This window comes from Microcaecilia unicolor, chromosome 6, assembly GCF_901765095.1.
Source record: "Microcaecilia unicolor chromosome 6, aMicUni1.1, whole genome shotgun sequence".
Lineage (NCBI taxonomy): Eukaryota > Metazoa > Chordata > Amphibia > Gymnophiona > Siphonopidae > Microcaecilia > Microcaecilia unicolor.
Window position 1 is genome coordinate 29369849 of NC_044036.1, and position 23714 is coordinate 29393562.

The 23714-nt window shown below is 47.5% G+C and overlaps 1 protein-coding gene across 3 annotated transcripts in view; it reads right to left on the reverse strand.

Moving 5' to 3' along the window:
- GLIS1 (GLIS family zinc finger 1) overlaps positions 1-23714 on the reverse strand; it is a 418517-nt gene that overhangs the window by 291030 nt on the left and 103773 nt on the right. For all 3 annotated transcript variants that reach the window (XM_030207713.1, XM_030207712.1, XM_030207711.1), the window contains exon 2: positions 12103-12286. In XM_030207713.1, the coding sequence (XP_030063573.1) occupies positions 12103-12286 (184 nt within the window). The remainder of the gene's footprint in view (positions 1-12102; positions 12287-23714) is intronic.

The window sequence follows — 23714 nt, forward strand, 5'->3', positions numbered from 1 at the left end:
TAAACAGGGCTTTACACCAGTGGCGTAGCTACGTGAGTCCTGGGGGGGCCTGGACCCACATAGATTTGGCCCTGGACCCTCCTGCCAATGACCCTCCTGACCCCCCTCCCGCCACCAACCCGCCATCGCCTGCCTTTGCTGGCAGGGGACCCCAACCCCCGGCAGCCGAGGTCTTCTTCTTCTCGCAAAAGGCTTCCTTCTGTTTCTGACGTCCTGCACGTACAACACATGTTTGAATTCCATTACCGTTTTCATCTCCACCACCTCCCGCGGGAGGGCATTCCACGTATCCGCCACCCTCTCCCTGAAAAAATACTTCCTGACCTTACTCCTGAGTCTGCCCCCCTTCAACCTCAATTCATGTCTTCTAGTTCTACCGCCTTCCCGTCTCCGAAAAAGGTTCATTTGCGGATTAATACCTTTCAAATATGAACGTCTGTATCATGTCACCCCTGTTTCTCCTTTCCTCTAAGGTATACATGTTCAGGTCGGCAAGTCTCTCTTGGTTATTTATTTATTGGCTACCCAGAATCCCCCTGTATTCTATATATGGCGACTAAAGTTGCAAACGCAACTTAATTGTTTACCAAGTGAATCAGCTCTGATAATTGGCCACTAACAAACAATTATCGGCACTAATTGGCGCCAATTCGAATTCACGCCTGCAACTTTATAACCATATTCTGTAAAGTGGTGTTCATAAATTCTAATATGTGGATCCTAAAAGGGGGCAGGGCCATGGGAGGGGCATAAGCGGGTCATGAGCATTCCTAAAAATTACACACATTGTTATAGAATATACCCAATCCGTGCCTAAGTTAGGCTGAGCAGTTACACCAGGATTTAGTTGGTGTAAATGGTTGTGTCTAAATTTTAGTGCAGTAATGGGCGCTATGTGTATTCTATAAACCGCACCTAACTTTAGGCATTTTTTGGCATCAACGCCATATATTAAATCTGGTCCTATTTGCCTATATTTCTGGTTCTGTATCTTTCCTAAAGCGGCTAGGGCTCTTCAGCTTGGAGAAAAGGCAGCTGAGGGGAGATATGATAGTGTCTATAAAATAATGAGTGGAGTTGAACGGGTAGATGTGAAGCGTCTGTTTACGCTTTCCAAAAATACTAGGACTAGGGGGCATGTGATGAAGCTACAATGTAGTAAATTTAACATGAATCGGAGAAAATCTTTCTTCACTGAACATGTAATTAAACTCTGGAATTCGCTGCCAGAGAATGTGGTAAAGGTGGTTAGCTTAGCGGAGTTTTAAAAAGATTTGGACGGCTTCTTAAAGGAAAAGTCCATAGACCGTTATTAAATGAACTTGGGGAAAATCCACTATTTCTGGGATAAGCAGTATCAATTGTTTTGTACATTTTTAGGATCTTGCCGGGTATTTGTGACCTGGATTGGCCACTGTTGGAAACAGGATGCTGGGCTTAATGAACCTTTGGTCTTTCCCAGTATGGCAATACTTATGTACTTATGTTATAAGGGTATCTCTCACCTAAGGACAGTCACGCCATAAATGGATGACACGCACGAACGTCTTCCTGTACAAGATGGAGCTTCTGACTGTTGGGCAGACTAGATGGACCGTGCGGGTCTTTCTCTGCTGTCATCTACTATGTTACCGGCTGTGTTCTAATTAGAGTCATCTTCAGCTAGCTAATAAGCAAGGTCATGAGTCTGAAGTTACAGAAGAAAATGCTTATGGGTGTTAAATAAGCCAATACAGCATTCTGGTAACATCTTCTCAGCCAAATCTGCTTTCTAACCTCTTTGGAAATCCAGAAAAATCTTCAAACCACAGTGCAGCAATCTACTATACTGGACATAAATAAACATAAAAATAACCATACTGGGTCAGACGAAAGGTCCATGTAGCCCAGTTTCCTGCTTCCAGCATTGGCCAACTCAAGTCACAAGTACCCAGCGCCGCCAAGAGAGGGAGCAAGGGGGGGAAATTCCCCAGGGTGGCCTGGTGCTAGGATGGCTTCCTGTGCACCCCAGAGCAGGGTTATTGCGGGGTTAACTCTGCTCTGCCAGCCACAGGTCCTTCTTCCTGCCACATCCCGCCTCCTGTGGGAAGTACTTCCTATTTGGAGGCAGCAGAAAAAAGGACCTGTGCAGTGCACACTGATATCAGCACTTAACAAGCCATAATGAGCACTAATTGGCACTAATTAGAATTTAGGCGCACAACTTGCTAAGCGTATTCTGTAATGATGTGCTTCAAACTTCTAACGTGCACAGGCAAAATGGGGCATGGTTATGGGCGGGGAAATGGGCATTTCACGGGTGTTCCAAAATTTAGAATATGGCCCAGAGTGCCTAAATCTACATGCCGGGATTTACGCCATTTTTTACTTGGTGTACAAGAACGCGCAAAGATTTAGGCGCTGAAATATCAACTAAGCATATTCTATAATTGGCGCCTTAATCTAGGTGTGGATTATAGAATACACTTAGTCGGTACTGATTTCAGCGCTGATTTTTTAGGCGCCATACACAGAATCTCCTCCATAACGGCTAATAAATGGTTGTTATCACCAATTAGCAACTAATTATTTAGTTATGTGCTCTACTGTCACTCATCTATAATTTGTATTTGAAATTTTGCACACTACGCATGAAATTGTGTGTGCATGTTTATAAAATTAGGGGTATGAGTCAGGGGCGTAGCCAGACTTCGGCGGGAGGGGGGTCCAGAGCCCGAGGTGAGGGGACACATTTTAGCCCCCCCCCCCGGCGCCGGCGCCCCCCCCCCCCCCCACCATTGCCAACACCTACCACCCCACCACCAACAACTTTGCTCCCCCCCATGCCGACGACCCTCTCGACCCCCCTCCAGCCGCCAACTACCTTTGCTGGCGGTGGACTCCAGCTGATCTGCAAGGCTTCGTTCTGTGAGTCTGACGTGCAGGACGTCAGAAACAGAAGGAAGCCTTTTGCGAGAAGAAGAGCACCTCGGCTGGCGGGAGTTGGGGTCCCCAGCCAGCAAAGGCAGGCAACGGCGACGTCGGGTTGGCGGCGGGAGGGGGGATCAAGAGGGTCGTCGGCAGGGGGTCCAGGGCCAAATCTACGGGGGCCCAGGCCCCCCTGGCCCTACGTAGCTACATCACTGGTATGAGTGCAACCCAAGCCTAGCCACTAGCTGTCACCGCTGTATGAGCAAGATGGACTTCCACATTCACCCTCTGTCTTCCTCCCTCCCTCTGCCCCTACCATCTCCTCAGGGCTGGGAACACATTCTTCGAAGCATCCTCTGCCCCGGTCAGCTCAAGAAACAAAAGCAGGTCCCAGATCTCCTGCACAGCAGTGTTCGGTTCTGTCACTGAACCATCAGGAGCAGTGGCGATCCTAGGTCGGGTGGCACCCGGGGCGGATCGCCGCTGCGCACCCCCCCCCCCCCCGGGTGCAGCGGCGTCTGTCCCCCCAGGGTGCAGCACGACACACACGCCCCCGGCGCAATGACACCCCCCTCCCAGGCGCATCAAGCCCCCCCCCCCCGGGTGCAATCTTAGCTGCTGGAGGGTGCAGAGAGCAGCCGTGCGCCTCTCGGCTCCACTGGCTCCCTGCTCCCTCTCCCCCGGAACAGGAAGTAACCTGTTCTGGGGCAGAGGGAGCAGGGAACCAGCAGAGCAGACAGGCACGCGGCTGCTCTCTGCACCCTCCAGCAGCGTGCATGCGGGGCGAACCGCCCCCACCACCCCGCCCTTCCTACGCCACTGATCAAGGGGCCAGCCCCATCCAACCTGCACCTTATTCCAGGTATCTGAGATAAGAAGTTGTAACTTCACTGAGCATTTATTTTTCAGTCCTGTCACTGGACCAAGTCTCGCGAGCAGGAATGCAATTGAAATAGGAACAGTTTTAATTGACAACAGAGTGCCATACATCACGGATGGCGTGTTCAGGATATGGGTCTGCAAACACTGGCAGCTTTTAAAATGTGCAAGAAAAAGAAAAAAAATATATACAGTTCTTCTGTGTTTCCAATTAATTTATACCAAATGTTTAAACTGAGATTCTGCCATGAAGAAATAAAACACATATTAAAGCCAGAAACAGAATTTTCATGTTTCATCTTTGAAAGTGAATGCACATTTCTCCACTTAGGACGTGATGGCTGGTGATAATAGTCAACGAGGGGACTCAGGGTTATGTTTCCAGCAGTGGGCATAGTGGCATAATTGTAACACAATGCAGTGCCACTAACGCCGGTGTGGACTGACCTTCGATGGCAGCTCCCATTAAACGATAAAGGGGATGGGACAACTTCCCTGTGAGGAAAGGCTAAAGAGGCCTCTTCAGCTTGGAGAAGAGACAGCTGAAGGGAGATATGATAGTGGGCTATAAAATACTTGAGTGGAGTGGAATGGGTAGATGTGAAATGCTTGTTTACTCTTTGCAAAAATAAAGCAATGAAGCTGCTAAGCAGTACATTTAAAACAAATTGTACAAAATATTTCTTCATTCAACGTGTAATTGAACGGTGGAATTTGTCGCTAAAGAATGTAGTAAAAACAGTTAGCTTAGCAGGGTTTTAAAAAGTTTTGGATAATTTCCTAAAAGAAAAGTCCATAAGCCATTATTAAGATGGACTTGGGGAAATCCATTGCTTACCCTGTTTCCCCGAAAATAAGACCTAGTAGAGGTTTTGCTGAATTGCTAAATATAAGGCCTCCCCCGAAAGTAAGACCTAGCAAAGTTTTTGTTTGGCCCCGATGGGACATGGACACAGAAACCTTAATTTTTTTCGCTGCAACCCAAAGACGAAATAACATTAAAGAAATGCAAGAAACAAGACTGAGGTGGAAAATCTGTCGTCTAGCGGACTCCTACCATCCTCCTTCACGCTTTTGTGAAGATCAACTACCGGTAAGTGAGCCCGGAAAGAAAAGAAACATCCCCCTTGCAGAAATAATAAAAGAAAAGAAAATGAGTAACCGAGCCCTTTCGGCGCTGCTCCATCGCCCAAGGGCTAAGTCAGACTAGAAGGATGGAAAGTGTTGCGAATGTACAGGAGGAGCGCGTAAAGCGAACGGAGCTACCGTAGAATTATTTTTTAACGTTTGTAATATGGTAGGGATGATCCTGTGCCCTAAGCCCTCTCACAACCTCCCGAGACCCCCAGCCAGAGCAGCCCGGCCCCACATTCCATTACCTTCCCTAGTTCATACCCCTCCTCCATTCCCAGCCCGGCCAGGGCGGCTCTGCTCCGCTCGAGTCCTGCGGTCACTGTAAGCCACGGCCTACTCCTGCAGGATACCGCCCCCCACTTCAATACTGTTCCCGACCGCCACAGTCCCCCTACCACTCCCGAGCCCGGCCCCGCTACTACAGAGTACTAAGGTATCCTCTGAGCTACAAGAGACTACTCGTGCACCCACGGTAAGAATTCTTCTTCATGAAAAAAATAAGACATCCCCTGAAAATAAGACCTAGCGCATCTTTGGGAGCAAAAATTTATATAAGACACTGTCTTATTTTCGTGGAAACACGGTATTTCTAGGATAAGCAGCATAAAATCTGTTTTACTCTTCTGGGATCTGCCAGGTACTTGTGACCAGGATTGGCCAATGTTGGAAACAGGATATTGGGCTCGATGGACCTTTGGTCTGTCCCAGCAGGGCTGCCGAGAGAGGGGAGGGTGCGGGGGGGGGGGGCCTGGGCCTGGCGCCAGCAAGCCTCTTCTTGCTGCCTGCTTCCGGGTCTGTCCTCCCCTGCTCCTGCCTGCCGCCCAGGACCCAGATGATTGCACTAGCTTGATATCGCGTTAATGCAGTCATCCAGGTCCTGACTCCCGGCACGGACAGAAGCAGGAGAGGACAGACCGAGGGTGCAGGCATACAGGAAGCAGCTTGCCAGTGCTGGGCCCGTACCCCCCTCCCTTGGAGGCAAAGACAGAAAAGTAAGGGGGCAGGCGGGCAGGAGTTGTGGTGCGAGGCAGGGGCGTAGCCACGGGTGGGCCCGGGTGGGCCTGGGCCCACCCAATTTGGGGTCAGGCCCGCCCAGCAGCACAGCGATACCATTCCCCCGTGGCGTGCCGCAACTTTCATCCCCATCTTCCCTCACCCTCACCCTCGCAGGCCCGCCCAGCAGCGATTCCGATCGCAGGCAGCTTCTTCGGCTCGCACACGCTGCCTGCCGGCTGCCGCTCAAATCTCCTTGCAGCTACTAGCAGCGCTAACCCGGAAGCTCAGAGGAGAGGCTTCCGGGTTAGCGCTGCTAGTAGCTGCAAGGAGATTTGAGCGGCAGCCGGCAGGCAGCGTGTGCGAGCCGAAGGAGCTGCCTGCGATCGGAATCGCTGCTGGGCGGGCCTGCGAGGGTGAGGGAAGATGGGGGTGAAAGTTGTGGCACGCAACGGGGCAAGAGATGATGGGGAAAAGATGTTGGAATGGGGAGGGAAGACGGGGACAGCAGCTACATGGGGGGGGGGAGGGAAGAAGATGGAAGGAAAGATGCTGCACAGGGAGGAGGGAAGATGGAATGATGAGGCATGGTGGGTGGGGGAGAAGCTGCATGGGGAAGAAGGGAGAGATCCAGTAAAGGGGTGGAGGGGTCAGGAAGGGAGAAGTCTTGGTTGCATATGAGGTGGAGGAGAGGTAGACATGCTGCATAGAGAGGGGATAGGTGGTGAGAGGGGGAGAAATGTTAAACATAGGGGTGAAGAGGAGGGCAAAATGGTGGGCATAGGGGTGGAGGGAAGGGAGAAATGTTAGACATGCTGGTAGAGGGGAGGAAGGTAGATATGCTGTATGGGAAGGGGAGAGAGATGTTGGACAGTGGGAATGAGAGGGGGAGATAGACATGGGGGTGGATGAGAGGTACATAGTAGGTGGTAAGGGGGGAAATGCTGGGCCATGGGGGAGAGGGCTACTACTATTACTATTTAACAGGAATGAAGCGAGAAGGGGCAGGAAAATATAAGGCTACCATGGTGGGGTGGGGAGGGGATCAGATGCTGGTTAGAAGGGTGGAGGGAGAAGATGATGGGAATGGTGGAACCCTGTGGGAGAGGGCAAGAGGGGGAGGAGGGGTGGCAAGGAAATGAATGAGAGATAGTGATTACAGAGGGTAGAAATATGGTAATGGGGAGTAGATTAAAGATAAAAGAGAAAGTAGGGATGGGGAGGATTAAGATGGGGAATGGGAGAGCTAGTGGGTGAAAGAAGAAGATGGAAATTTGATAGGTAGTTGAAAAGTAAAAAGGAGACAAAGAAGGGTGAGAGAGAGGCAGAAAAGAGCTACAAAGGAATGACCAACATGTCAGAGGCAGGAATATTGAGGGAACAGGCAGGAGAGAGGAGAAAAGACAAATGGACTACAGCCGCTTGAAGAAGAATTAGCAGACGGCAGAGAGGAAAGCAGAAAAGAGAAATTGGAACCAGCAAGATGGAAAAATAAAATGTCCAGACAACAAAGGTAGAAACAAAGCATTTTATTTCAAATGTTTTAAATGGAATATGTTAGCTTTTGGAAATGTGCATAGGAAATGTCTTTGTATTGTGTTCTGTAGAAAAGGAAATGCATGTTTTGTGTCTCCAGTGTTGCAGTAATGCTATGTTTAATTTCTTGGGGTTCCTTTTTAATTTTTGTCTAAATATTTTTATTTCTAATTTGTGATCCCTTGTTCTGTATTTGGTGAGGGTCTGTTGGTGTGATAATAATGGCAGGTGGGAGATTGGAGGGGAGGCAAAGAGGAGAGGGAATCGGGGAGGGGAGCCCTCCTTTATTTTCTGACCTGAGCCAAGTAGGTCTAACAACAGTCCTAACCCTTGCTGTGTAGCTGGTGAGGATTCCCAGGCATCTCCAGCTAAGGACCGCCTCCAAAGGCAGCCAGAACTCCCTTCTACCAAGCTCTGGCAACAGCATCCTTGAGCCATCGACAGCTAAGCATGTGTGGGGTGCTGGCATCAGTGGCTTAGGGTCATTGCTGCTGCCTGCCAAGCTTGGTAAAAGAGAGTTCTGGCCACCTTCAGAGAAAGTCTTCAGCTGACTGAGCTTGAGGATCCTCATTAGCTAAAGTATTTATATTTTGAGGTGGAGGTAGGGCGGAGCAGAGAAAATTTTGTGCCCACCCACTTTGGGCTCAGGCCCACCCAAAACTAGCTGTCTGGCTACGCCACTGGTGCGAGGGAGGAAGGCTTGCGGCGGTCCGGCTCTGCCCCGGGCCCGGCTATGTCTCTTAGCGGCCCTGTGTCCCAGTATGGCAATGCTTAATCTCTTATGTTCTTAATAGAGTTCTGAGCTGTGTTAAAGACACCGTTTGAATTGCAGTCCCTCAGCATTCGTATGCCTGCACTAATATGGTGAGAGGGGCTGGACATCTCACCTTCTAACACAGAGAACTGCAGTTGCCATATCAGTCCTAGATGAGTTTATACTACTTAAATCCACAACTTCATTATTTCTTCACTGGCCTGATGAAGAGAGGATAACTCGCAAACACTTGTCAAACATACATTAAGGGCCTTGTTTACAAAGGTGCAAGCTAACCGTGTAGATGGCCATCATTTTCCTATGGACGTCTAACACAGTTTGCAAGCGATAATTTTTAGCGCACGCTAAAAATGTTAGCGCGCCTTTGTAAACAGGGCCCTGTTCTGTCGAGCAGGGACTGTCTCTTCATGTTCAAGTGTACAGCGCTGCATACGTCTAGTAGCGCTTTAGAAATGGTAAGTAGTAGTAGTAGTCTTGGGATTCCGGAATTTTGCTACTCTTTAGGATTCTGCATGGAATCTTACTACTATGGAATTCCGGAATCTTGCTACTCTTTAGGATTCTGCACGGAATCTTGCTACTCTTTGTCCTTATCCCTTATTTGTTCTGTTTTTCTGTCCTAATTAGATTGTAAGCTCTGTCGAGCAGGGACTGTCTCTTCATGTTCAAGTGTACAGCGCTGCATACGTCTAGTAGCGCTTTAGAAATGGTAAGTAGTAGTAGTAGTCTTGGGATTCCGGAATTTTGCTACTCTTTAGGATTCTGCATGGAATCTTACTACTATGGAATTCCAGAATCTTGCTACTCTTTAGGATTCTGCACGGAATCTTGCTACTCTTTGTCCTTATCCCTTATTTGTTCTGTTTGTCTGTCCTAATTAGATTGTAAGCTCTGTTGAGCAGGGACTGTCTCTTCATGTTCAAGTGTACAGCGCTGCGTACGTCTAGTAGCGCTTTAGAAATGGTAAGTAGTAGTAGTAGTAGTAAGTTAATCCAGTCAAAAGGTATCACCGACAACTTGGTTGCCGACCCTTATTTCCACCTTCTAAAACCAATGGTGAAGAGGCAGAGGGTAGGGATGGGGAATTATTTCTTGGGGAACATGTTATGTTTTGTTTCTTCACTGCATGAAGACACAGAGGAATTCACAGGTTCAAGTCAGGAAGTGCGGAATTTCCATGTTATTTTACAAGGAGGTCTGCCTCTTGTTAAATGGGCTCAAAACAATGTGTATAGTAGAGGATATCAAAAAAGTACAATATGTTACAATAAGTTGTGACGGGTAAGTCTCATATGTGCTTAACGGCTGGTGTCACTTCACTCCCTCGGTGAACCTCTTGCCGCGTACATATTATAATCATCTGGTTAAGAAAACCAGAGGTGTTACGATCAAACAAGTGGTGAAGCGCTCCCCCTTGACAAAGCGAGTATTGTGAAACAGGCTACCTGTCGGGGTTTGAGAGCACACCTGTTTGAAAATAAGACAAGATAAGTAACACATTGCCTTAATTTTTATATAATGTTAAGAATAAAAGAGTGAAAAATTTAAGTATTGGTAGGTTGGGGGTAAAAGTCGATGATTATAATATGTACGCGGCAAGAGGTTCACCGAGGGAGTGAAGTGACACCAGCCGTTAAGCACATATGAGACTTACCCGTCACAACTTATTGGAACATATTGTACTTTTTTGATATCCTCTACTATACACATTGTTTTGAGTTTATATTTCAGTAGAGAAGTGCCTTTAAACTTTTGACAGTATCTTGTAAAATGGGAGCAGGGCTGCACATCCCAGTCCCTCCATGTCCAAAGGGAGCAGCAATTTTACAAAGTTGCATGTGGAAAAAAAAAAATAGTCTCTCCACCCCACACACACGGATGTGGGAGCAGCTTTCTAAAAATGCTGCTCTCTCTGCTAGTGGTCCTGATCCCAGCATCATAGCCCCCACCTGATGCCAGCTTCCCCCACTTGAACTTACCCCAGCAACTGCCTCCCCCATCAGCAACTGCCTCCCCCAAACAGCACCAACACCCCCATGTGTGGATGACAGCACAACATGTGGCAACCTCCCCTCCACTGGGGCCAGACCTTTAAAATCCCCCCCCCACACACACACACACACGGGGTCCCTGGAGTCTAGTGAGGTGGAGCAATTTCCACTTGCTGCTGTCTCATGTTCCCAGCACACAATATCGCTGCTGAGACTTCTAGCTGTAATATTGTGGTATTACCAGTAGGGGTCAGGCTTTCATATTGCCCATATGTGAAAGCCTGACCCAGAGTGGCCATACTGCTGTGTTACTGTTAGAGGTCTTGGCCACCATATTGCTGTGCCAGGAACACAAGGTGGGAACGAGTGGGCATTGCTTCTACCCCACAAGATATCAGAGACCCCTGGTACGCTTTGAGACTGGGTCGGGGGAGGGGGGATGGCTACTGGAGAGAGGCACATTTTGAAGGACCCAGCCCTGGTGAGGGGTAACTCGGGGAGACTACCACATATTGGGCTCTCGCCCATATGTAGGGAGGTCATCCCCTTCCAAGGGTTGCCACATCGGGAAACATTGCTGGGGGAGCTTGAGTGTTGTTTGGGGGGTTGGGTGCTCTGTTGGGGGGGTTAGGTGCTCATGGGATTCTAGTGCTGTTTGGGAGACTCAGGTGCTGTCAGTGGAGGGAGTTCTGGGGGGGGGGGGGGGAGGGTCAAATGCCACAAAGTGGGGATTTGATAAGGGGAGACGGAGAGCTAGAATCATGGGAAACCAGGACATTGATGTGCGTGTTTACACCTGTCCTGAGGCATGCATAAGTGCCTTCTGTAGAGGCAGCTGTAAACACCAATGTTTGCCCACACGGATGTGGATTCTTTATATGAACTAAGGAATGCACATCTATCAGCCCTTTACCCACCCTCCCCACGACCCTTTGCCATTTGGACACAGTGAGCTTCCCCACCTCTGAAGGCCCCTGTTTTGAAATGGCATTGAAACATCTGGGCCTCTCCAGATGTGTTTTTAAAATCTGCCACTGAAATGTGGGGAGGCTTCCAAAATATCTATCACAGATCTCAGCAAGCTTCTGTATATGGTGTAGTCGGGACACGGTTACAGAGGAAAGCTGGTATAAACTCTGTGGCTGTAGAATACCAGGCTTGGCAGGAAACGTGGGGCTCTATTGGCCATAAAACACCCACAGCAAGAGGGAAGTCACATTTGGCCAGCAACAAAGAACAAAGAAATGTAACCAGAAAGAAATGGAGTGGAGGAGTGGCCTAGTGGTTAGGGTGGTGGACTGGGGAACTGAGGAACTGAGTTCGATTCCCACTTCAGGCACAGGCAGCTCCTTGTGACTCTGGGCAAGTCACTTAACCCTCCATTGCCCCATGTAAGCCGCATTGAGCCTGCCATGAGTGGGAAAGCGCGGGGTACAAATGTAACAAAAATAAAATAGATACTATTGGAGATTCTACATGGAATGTTGCTACTATTGGAGATTCTACATGGAATGTTGCTATTCCACTAGCAACATTCCATGTAGAAGCCTGCGTGGCCACATTGGTGATCTGCAAGGGCCGACTTCTACATGGAATGTTGCTAGTGGAATAGCTCAAATAGTAGCAACAGTGGAGGAGTGGCCTAGTGGTTAGGGTGGTGGACTTTGGTCCTGGGGAACTGAGGAACTGAGTTCGATTCCCGGCACAGGCAGCTCCTTGTGACTCTGGGCAATTCACTTAACCCTCCATTGCCCCATGTAAGCCGCATTGAGCCTGCCATGAGTGGGAAAGCGCGGGGTACAAATGTAACAAAACAAACAAAGGATGCAATCATAAGGACCCAGAGGACCCAGAGCAGGCAGATCACAGAAAGAAGGACAGTACCTCATATCCGAGTGTGTGACTTGCAGTAACCTCTCGCAAGACAAGGGGTGATCCACAGGTAGAGGGTTTCCTGCATGGATGACTAGACTCTGTCTACAGCGGGGTACCGTACTGTTCGTCAGCTCCACATCCATCATCGATCTCTTCTCCGATCTCACATTGCAATAGTTGTAGCCACCGTTCACTGCCAAAAACAAGAGGAAAATCCAAAGATAGTGACACAAGATGCAGAGCTGCGGTGTTAGGTTTTAATCTAGCACAAGTGAACCAAGTTTACTAAAATACTTGTCACGCCCAGGGCCGGTTCAGCCATTAGGCAAGACTGGGCAGCAGCTTATGAGGGGAAGCAAAGACCAGCAGTGCAATCTGACAGTCACACAAATTCAAAGATCCATCAGCACATTCTTATTATCTGCAGAGATTGGCCACATATAACCATGAGATCCATTCATGCCGTTGTATTTACAAAACTAACACAAACACACGACCAGTAAGGAGAAACAACCCTACGTATAAAATCATAGCAAGAAAAAGTAGGGACAGACAATCATCCATCTCTACTTCTTCCTGCTGTGATGCACAAACTAACCCATTTGGGGAAATTGCCCTGACACATACTTTGATAATTATGTGGTTTGATATTCAACATGGTTTAAACAGACGGAAGAGGCTCTCGCTCTCTTAAACTACACTGAGCAAGATGGCCTCCAATATTCAGCATCACTGAACTGGGTGGTATCATGAAATAATGGCCTTAGTCACTGCGGCACTATGGATAGGCAGCCAGAAAATTATCATTGTTTTTCCTCTTTTTTTTCAGTGGGTAATTAAACTCTGGAATTCGTTGCCAAAGAATGTGGTAAGAGCAGTTCGCTTAGCAGGGTTTAAAAAAAAAGGTTTGTCTAATTTCCTAAAAGAAAAGTCCATAAGCCATTATTAAAATGGACCTGGGAAAATCCACTGCTTATTTCTAGGATAAGCAACATAAAATCTGTTTTACTGTTTTGGGGATCTTGCCAGGTACTTGTGACCTGGATTGTTCACGGTTGGAAACAGGATACTGGGTTTGATGGACCTTTGGTTTGTCCCAGTATGGCAATGCTTATGTTATTATGAGTGCGCACTAGGATTGTTAAATTTATTTATCAAAATCTCAGAGGGAGGGGTGGGGAAAGCATAAGCTGAAGGTTCAACTAGGGTGTACAATATCCTTGCATTGGCCCTGGTCACACCCATAAGAACATAAGATCGCAATCTTACACTTGAGACCCAAGTCAACTCCATCGTAAAGAAAATGTTTCATTCAATGTGGAAACTCAAGCGTTTAAAACCTTTCTTCCCAAGGGATATTTTCCGTAATTTAATTCAATCAATGGTACTAAGCCACGTTGACTACTGCAATGGAATCTATGTGGGATGTGAGGAACAACTCACAAAGAAACTCCAGACAGCCCAAAACACAGCAGCCAGGTTGATATTGGTTTGGTAAAACACGATTCCAAAGCGCCACACCACTCCGTGAAAAACTGTACTGGCTTCCTATCAGAGATCGCATCACTTTCAAAACCTGCACCTTGGTCCATAAGATTATCTACGGTGAAGTCCCAGGTTACATGATTGACCTGATTAATCTCCCAATTAAGCTCATCATGGATTTACCTCAATCTCCACTACCCAAATTGCAAAGGACTAAAATGCAAGACAACCCATGCGTCCAACTTCTCTTACATAAGCACACGCATGTGGAACGCATTGCCACAAGCTGTGAAAACAACCCACAATCACCTAAAATTCAGGAAATCATTAAAGACTCACCTATTCGGAAAGGCATACCCGACTGACCCAACTTAAATGCCTCATCCCTACCAACACTTCACTATCAAAGATCGTATTGGACATTATCAAACCCTCCTACCTTTAACCCCATGTGACTGAATCTTATCTTCCCTATACCACCATAACATCTTTTGTACTTGTCCCCTACCGAACTTGGCGAATGCCTTTACGGTATTATGTAAGCCACATTGAGCCTGCAAATAGGTGGGAAAATGTGGGATACAAATGTAAGAAATAAATAAATAAGAATAGCCATCTAGCACATTATCCTGTTTCCAACAGTGGCCAATCCAGGTGACAAGTACATGGCAGAAACCCAAATAGTAGCAACATTCCATGCTACCAATCCCAGGGCAAGCAGTGGCTTCCCCATGTCCATCTCAATAGCAGACTATGGACTTTTCTTCCAGGAACTTGTACAAACATTTTTTTTTAACACTAACCACTGTTACCACATCCCCTGGCAACAAGTTCCAGACCTTAACTATTCATTGAGTGAAAAAATATTTCCTCCCATTTGTTTTTAAAAGTATTTCCATGTAACTTCATTGAGTGTCCCCTAGTCTTTGTACTTTTTGAAAGAGTAAAAAATTGATTTGCTTTTACCCATTCTGCACCAAACAGGATTTTAAAGATCTCAATCATAACCCCCCTCAGCAGTGGCGTTCCTAGGGGCACTGACACCCGGGGCGGATCGCCGATGCGCCCCGCCCCACCCTCCGGGTGCAGCGCCCCCCCCCCCCGGAACAGCGTGACCCCCCCAGCGAAATAACCCCTCGGGTGCAGCGCGACCCCCCGGCGAAAGAACCCCCCAGGTGCATGCCGCTGGGGGGGGTGCCGCGCACCTGTCGGCTCTTCGTTTCCATGCTCCCTCTGCCCCGGAACAGGAAGTAACCTGTTCTGGGGCAGAGGGAGCATGAAAACGAAGAGCCGACAGGTGCGTGGCACCCCCCCCCCCCCCAGCGGCGTGCACCTGGGGCGGACCGTCCCCCCCCCCTTAGTACGCCACTGCTCCTCAGCCATCTGTTTCTCAAGCTATGGAGTCCTAACCTCTTTAGTCTTTTCTCATATGGGAGGAGTTCCATCCCCTTTATCCTCTTGGTCTCTCTTCCTTGGGGCTCGTTGTCAAAGCACTTAGACTTCCAAAGTTCCATAGATTACTATGAAACTTTGTAAGTCTAAGTTCTTTGAAAATATGCCTCAGTACATCTTTTTTGAGATACGGTGACCAGAACTGAATGCAATACTCAAAGTGAGGTTGCATCATGGAGCGATACAAAGGCATTATCGTGTTCTTTGTCTTATTTACCATCCCTTTCCTAACAATTCCTAGCATCCTGTTTGTAATATATACACACATTACAAACAGTGACACCGGCCGGCTTGAATTTAGAGCTGGAGTGGTTGTCATTAATCTAAACCAATCAGTGGGAGAATAGGATTAGCATGCCCAATAGGAACCAAGGGGTGGGATTATGACATCAGGAGCATTGGAGAGGATTTAAATTGACTGGTGAAACGCCGTCGCCATCTTTACAGGGGTTTCCCATGAATTAGAGTGAAGCTGGTGCTAATGACAGCGGTGGGTGAGATGGATAATGTTTATACTGAGTAGGTTACTACATGGGAATAGTAAGGAATGACTCTCATGTGGCTGTTTTATTCTTATTCTTTTAGGAGACTGTCCTTGAAACAAGCTCGTCTTTGGGCGAAACATGCGTGTCGGACTCCAATATCCCTCTGTCTGACATCTTTCAAGATGAGTAATTAATAGCTGTTACTATATAAGATTATAGATAGATAGATAGATAGATAGATAGATAGATAGATAGATAGATAGATAGATAGATAGATAGATAGATAGATAGATAGATAGATAGATAGATAGATAGATAGATAGATAGATAGATAGATAGATAGATAGATAGATAGATAGATAGATAGGATAGATAGATAGATAGATAATACAAATAGGAACGCTATTCGGGTGTACCGATGAAGAGTTGGGTGCTGTATACATTGCTATTCACAGGTATTAGCGATGAGCACTACTGAGGTCACCAGAGAGTCTTCTATTGATATATAAGTTGTGAATAACTTGTTATATTCCTCAACGATACTTCGATTGTCTCGCATAACTCTGCACAATGTAATCCATAACCAAGTTGTAACAAATTGTATTTCCACTATTCATATCATATTGTAAGCCACACTGAGCCCGCAAAAAGGTGGGAAAATGTGGGACACAAATGCAATAAATAAACTATATGCAACATAAAGATCTGCTATATACGTACTGATTGATTGACCCAAAGCATATATTAATGGGATGCTCTTAAACTAATATTTCTGGAGGACCTCTGCAAAGTTTTCGGAAGTGTGTAGCTGGTTCGTTCCAGCCAGAAGCACCAAAGAAAGACCGTGATCAAGTAAATAATATCACGCTCATTGATGATTTAATCTTGAATTGATAATGAATGTGACTGTTGGGCAGTCTGGATGGGCCATTCAGGTCTTTATCTGCCGTCACTTACTATGTTATATGTTATGTAAAAGCAGATACATTGCTCAGCAGGTTTGGTGGGGGGGGGGGGAGTTGTGTTTGTTTTTGTTTGGGTTTTTGGGTCTGCTTTGTTTGAAAGTATTAAAAAAAACTTGCTATAATAGCAGCAAGTTAATTACTTATTACATTGCACATCTGAAAACTATTTGCAGTTAAGAGCTTACAATGTGAGCAAGAATGGAATGTGGAACAGTGTAGCTTATTCTGAACCAAAGCACAATAAGCATCGCTGGTAGATAAAGAATGCTTCTCCCTCCACACCTAATCACTGGACAAGGACTATGACTTAGACCACATCTTCCATCATCTCCCCCTGTGCTATCCCTCAAACTATTCCCTCCTCCGGCCACTCCCACCCCCTCCTGCCTCTCCTACCCCCTTCTTACTTGCCCATCCCACCTATCTGCATATCTCCATCATTATTCCGCTTGTACTCTCTCTGCAATACCTTGTAACCCCTGTCACTATGCAAGCCGCACTGAACCTGCCTCGAGTGGGAAAGCGCGGGGTACAAATGTAACAAATAAATAAATAAATAAACAAATAATAAATGTTACTTAGAGAGTCTTTTACTAAAGCTTAGCTCATGCTGTTTGCCACTGGACCCGTTTTAAACCTAAGAGCTCTGATGCCGATCACAAGCGTTAATCTTTGGGGTTTTTTTACGCGTGTCCGGTATGCGCGCCGGGAAATAATTTTTATTTTCCGGTGTGCGGCAGAAACCGGGCGGTAATTGTCATTCTACGTGCATAGACGGTCACTGCAGGGTTAACGCGTGAGACCTTTCCCGCTAAGTCAATGGGTGGCGGTAAGATCTCAGACCCAAAATGGACAGGCGCCAATTTTTATTTTGCCGCACGTCCATTTTCGGCAAAGATTTTAAAAGGCCTTTTTTTTTTTTACAGGCGCGTGCTGAAAAATGGATCTGCGCGCAGCCAAAACACGCGCCTACACTAGCGCAGCCCAATTTTTCAGCGCACCTTAGCAAAAGGACCCCTAAAAGGTTGCATAAAATCTTGCAACTATTAAGGATGTGAATTCATTCCAAATGACAGGAAATAGTGATATCTCAAGGTCCCTGATGCTAAAATGCATTACGCTAAGGTGTGGTTTAGCATGAGTTTAACAGTTAACTCACACACGTCAGTCCAGTATATTTACAATTAGCGTGTGGTAAGTAGCATGTTAAGGTCACTGTTTGGAAGGAGGTAAAATGGGGCATGGGTGGAGAATGGGTGTGGAAAGTGGCACCGAGGGGCCCTTTTACTAACACACGGTAGGACTAACTCAGGGGTAGCATATGCCAACTTGGCACTACCGCTGGGGCAGCGTGAGCACCCAGCGGTAATTCCGAGGCTAGTGCACGCTGATTCCCGCAGCAGAAAATAATTTTCTATTTTGTACTGTGGGGGGGGGGGGGGGGGCACTCCCGGTGGTAATCAGCAGCACGTCCGTATTGGTGCATGCTGCCTGATTACCGTGCATGTAGTGCGTGAGCCACACGCTAGGTCACGGGTGGCAGTAAGGGCTCAGGCAGAAAATAACCGTGCGCTATGTTTAGTTTTAGCACACAGTCAATTACTGCCCCATTGAAAAATGCCTTTTTCCCAGCCGTGTTCAAAAAAATGGCGCAGTGCATGCCAAAAACATGCGCCCACACGACTGCAGGCCACGTTTTACTGCTGCTTAGTAAAAGAACCCTTGAATGCGCCACACTTACTGCCCACTAACTGACTGATGCGCAGGACCACCCTCTGCTACCTGTCGGTCAACCAGTTTCCAATCCAGTTCACCACTTTGGGCGCTAAGTTCAGCCCTCTCAGCTTATTCAGGAATCTTCTGTGAGGAACCGTATCAAAGGCTTTGCTGAAATCCAAATAGATTACATCTAGCGCATGTCCTTCATCCAGTTCTAGTTCTTTGGTCACCCAGTCAAAGAAATCAATCAGATTCGTTTGGCGGGATTTTCCTTCGGCAAAGCCATGTTGCCTCAGATCCTGCAACCTGTCGGATTCTAGAAAGTTGACTATCTTTTCCTTCAACAGCGGCTCCATTATTTTTCCTACCACGAATGTGAAGAGGGACCTCATCCGCTTGTCATCAATCGTGTGGAACCTCTCCCAACTCCAAAGCTCTATTAAATAAAGAGGTCCTACCAGGATTTCTCTAAGTTCCCTCAGTATCCTGGGATGTATCCCATCCAGCTCCATAGCTTTGTCCATACTCAGATTTTCCAGTTGTTATTAACGCTTTCTTCTTGTTCTGGGGTTGTGTTTGGGTTTTGGACTGGTTTCATATGCTATCAATTCGTCATTCTCATATGGTTGGATACTGCAAATTGTTGATATATTTACTTGTGGAAATGTAATGACATTTCCTGTTGGACTTCGCTTGTTTAATTAAAAAGATTTAATCATAACCACTTTCTTCTGTGAATGGCGCAATATCCACTCCATTCCCAGATATACCGTCACCTGCGACTGTGGTCCTTCTCCAGGACTGTCTTTCGTGAACACCAAAAAGAAGTATTTGTTTAGCGCATTCGCCTTATCCTCATCACCCTCCACATAGCTATTCTCAGCGTCTTTCAGTCTACCAATCCCATTCTTATCTTTTCTCCTGTCCCCAATATATCTGAAAAAGGTCATGTCACCTCTCTTTACATCTTTAGCCATTTTTGCTTCCGCTTGCGCTTTCGCTAGCTGTGTTTCACTCTTCACTTCTTTGAGTTTATTCAGATAAACTTTTCCGTGAAACTCTTTTTGTGTTTTTCTGTATTTCTTGAACGCAGCCTCTTTTGCCCTTAGTTTTTAAGCCACTGGTTTAAAGAACTATATAGGCTTCCTGTTTCTCTTGTTTTTGTTTATTTTCCTTGTATAAAGATCCGTTGCCATATTTATAGCAGCGCTTGCACTTCTCCAATGTGCAACCCTGTCGTCAGCTCCTTCTTCAAGTATGGTCCCTGGGAAGGGGAAGGTAGGCTGGACCCTGGGAAGGGGACATCAGAGAGGCTGGGTGAAAGCTAAGTAGGGGGGCATGAGGGGCTGGAGGGAGATGGTCTGGACCCTGGGGAGGGAAAGGGGGCTGGAGAGAGATGGGCTGGACCCATGAGTAGACAGCAACAGGAACACAGAAGATCCTCGCCGCTACCTTCCCCCTCCCCCCAGGATCGCCGCTGCCAACCTTAGCACTGGCGGGGATCCCGAGGCCCCGCCAGCGGAAGACTCCAGCGCTGCTCTTCACTCCATGCTTGCCCTGCCCCTGCTTTTTTTCTCTTGTCACACATGCTCGGTTTCAACCGAGCATGCGCCTGAGGGGAAAAGCAGCCGCTCAACATGGTGGTAGATAGAGGCAAGTGAAGAGTAGAACTGGAGGGGGGCCCGGCGCCGGAATTTTCTCTCTCCTGCTCCTGTCGGGACGTGATCACTGGGGCCCGTCAGAAGGAGAGAGAGAGAGAGACCCCGGCGCCAGGCCCACCTTGGAGGCCAGGCCCGGGGAATCTTGCCCCTCCTTCTCTCAACGGCCCTGGTTTGTGGTTCTAAATAAAACTAGATAAAGTGCTATTCAGCTTCATACCCTGGTGAGAAGACAGAATAAATGCTGGAAGACATACAGATTTTAGGAAGGGTACACATGAAAAGAATACCGATTCTAATAGACCAGCTCAAGGGGCTGGAGAATACAAGTCTTTTAATGATAATAAAAGTGAGTCACCAAGTACTTTATACAATTCAGACCCTAGGCTATCTGGACCAGAGACATTTGCTAATTTTATTTATTGAATTGCATTTATATTTCATCTTCAGAGATTGGGCTATTTAGTAGAGCCAAATTTAAAGCAGGAGACTGTGGGGTTTGAAAAAAAAAAAAAAAAAGATCTCTGTGAGCAGAACACAGGGTCTTATTATAAAGGTCCTGAAAAACTGTACAAAACCTTGGAGATATCATCAAATCTGAGTTGTTTTCCTTTGGTGTTTTTTGCATTGGATATTCGTTTACAAGTTAGGTCATTTTTAACGGGTCTAGCAAGTGACTTTTCTGTTTCATTTTCACATCTGTATAGTTTATATTGTTAAAAGCTATGACTCGTATTAGCTTTCTCCAGATAGCTCTATAAACGGCTGCATGAAGTTGTGCGCATCTTGTGCATGCAAGTGGTACCTTAAATGACGCTTACACATGCAAGCATGCACCATTCTATAAAGTAGAGGCTGACAAATGCGCAAACCAATAGGGAGATAATATCAAGAACCAGTTTATTCAGAATAGTCATATCAAGGACCCGACACGGTCCGTGTTTCGGCGCCAAAGCGCCTGCCTCAGGGGTCACAATCAACTTTCTCTGAGATGAAGCTGATAGGCTTGAATAATAGTTAATCCACAGAAAGAACAAAAACAGCCAACCGATCAGCAAACACCATGTCACATGGTTGGCTGTTCTTTTGTTCTCTCTGTGGATTAACTATTATCAGTGGCATAGGAAGGGGGGGACGGTGGGACGGTCCGCCCCGGGTGCACCCGCTGGGGAGGTGTCAGCTCGCTGGTTCCCTGCTCTTTCTGCCCCGGAACAGGTTACTTCCTGTTCCGGGGCAGAGAAAACAGGGAAGCAGCAGAGCCAACGCAGCTCCCAGTGACGTGCACTGGGGGCGGATCAGCCCTCCCGCCTGCCCCTCGCTGAAAGGTAGGGTGTGTTTCAGGGGGGGTGCACTCCGGAGGGGGGGTGCCGTGCCCTGCAACCGGGGGGGGGGGTGCGCAGCGGTGACCCGCCCTGGGTGTCAGGCACCCTCACTACGGCACTGACTATTATTCAAGCCTATCAGCTTCTTCTCAGAGAAAGTTGATTGTGAACCCCGAGGCAGGCGCTTTGGCGCCGAAGCACGGACCGTTTCAGGTCCTTGATATGAATATTCTGAATAAACTGGTTTTTTATATCGTCTCCCTATCGGTTTGCGCATTTGTCAGCCTCTGCTTTTGCTGTTTTGCTTTGACTTTCCGTGGAGGCTCCTCCTGTCTTCTTGGATTTGCCATTCTATAAAGTAACACATAAGTTCCTTAGCGTGTAACATATGGACGGAGCATAGCAGGGGCATGGGCATGTCTCCAAATTACACACACATATGACTCCCAATTATGAGCTCCCTCCTTTTCCTCCCTAGTTACAATTTATATTTAAAGTAACCCTTAAGTAACCGAGGAGCCTCGGTTGGCCAAGGATAGCTCGGCCGAGGAGGAGAGCCGCACACCTCGGGACCGGAGCGCGGACAGAAGGGGGGGGCACCTCTCTCTCGTAGCGCATCGCACGTTCGTGGGGAACCCGGTGCTAAATCATTCGTAGATGACCTGCTGAGACGTTAAGAGGCATATTTTCAAAGCACTTTGGGAGGCTAAGTTCCATAGGTTTCTATGGAACTTTGGGAGGCTAAGTGCTTTGAAAATGAGCCTCTATGCGTCTGGAGTGACACGGGAACGAAAGAGAACATTTTCAGCGAGCACTAGCGTGAATTGCAGATATTTTCCCACTTCAGGCACAGGCAGCTCCTTGTGACTCTGGGCAAGTCACTTAACCCTCCATTGCCCCATGTAAGCCGCATTGAGCCTGCCATGAGTGGGAAAGCGCAGGGTACAAATGTAACAAAAATAAAATAGATACTATTGGAGATTCTACATGGAATGTTGCCACTAGCAACATTCCATGTAGAAGGCTGCGCAGGCTTCTGTTTCTGTGAGTCTGACGTCCTGCACATACTTGCAGGACATCAGACTCACAGAAGCAGAAAGGCCACATTGGTGATCTGAAAGGGCCGACTTCTACATGGAATGTTGCTAGTGGAATAGCAACATTCCATGTAGAATCTCAAATAGTAGCAACAGTGGAGGAGTGGCCTAGTGGTTAGGGTGGTGGACTTTGGTCCTGGGGAACTGAGGAACTGAGTTCGATTCCCACTTCAGGCACAGGCAGCTCCTTGTGACTCTGGGCAAGTCACTTAACCCTCCATTGCCCCATGTAAGCCGCATTGAGCCTGCCAAGAGTGGGAAAGTGCAGGGTACAAATGTAACAAAAAAAAAAAAAAAAAAGATGATACATCAAAGAAGAGGACAAGTGTGTACCGAGGGTTAATCTGGACTGAATTAGAACTTTGGATTTCGTGCAGAATCCTCTGCTCAGAAAATGATAATAAAATAAGGAGTTTTGATCCCGTGCACTTTGGGCCCCGATGGGTCGAATAAATGAATGGTTTGCGCTATTCTATAAATAGCAATCTGTGTTCATAATATAGTACTTAGTGCCGGGATTCATGCCCAATTGTGGGCATGACGATTTACATCAAATGAAACCTGGTGTAATTCCTCACACCTAGGTGCAAATCCCCAGGGCCGCCGAGAGGGGGGGCAGGGGGGCAAAATTCCACGGGCCTCCAAGGGGGGCCCGACGTCGGGCTCAGGCCTCCGGCGCTGCAGTCCCTGGTCTCACCTGCCTGCCTCCTCAGCTCCGGGCCCCCTGCATTCGAAGCGGCAGTTACAGATTGCCTCCCTTTGGGCCTTCCCTCCCTGTGTCCCGCCCTCGCAGAAACCGGAAGTTACATCAGATGAGGGCGGGACACAGGGAGGGAAGGCCAGAAGAGAGGCGATCTGCAGCTGCCGCTTTGAATGCAGGGGGCCCGGAGCTGTGGAGGCAGGCAGGTGAGACCACGGACTGCAGCGGCAGGGGGAGCGATGGGGGGGGGCAGCCTTGCCCGGGCCTGGCCTAGTCTCTCAGCGGCCCTGCAAATCCCCCCCCCCCCCCCGTATTCTCTAATACTTCGTGCATCTTTAGTGAAAGTTTCATTGCTCTTTCTGATCTCATAGCCCTTCCAGGTCGATAAATAACCAGTATTTTGCTGAAAGTACCCAGGTACACGTGCTTTTCTATTAAGTACATATCTTATCAAAAGACAACATAGTAACATAGTAGATGACGGAAGAAAAAGACCTGCACGGTCCATCTAGTCTGCCCAACAAGATAACTCACATGTGCTACTTTTTGTGTATACCTTACCTTGATTTGTACCTGTCTTTTTCAGGGCACAGACCATATAAGTCTGCCCAGCACTATCCCTGCCTCCCTACTACCAGCCCCGCCTCCCGATCTTGACTAAGCTCCTGAGGATCCAATGTTGCCGTCTCTGTCCTATATGTTTCAACATAGCCAATACTTTAGCCTAGCTTTTTGACA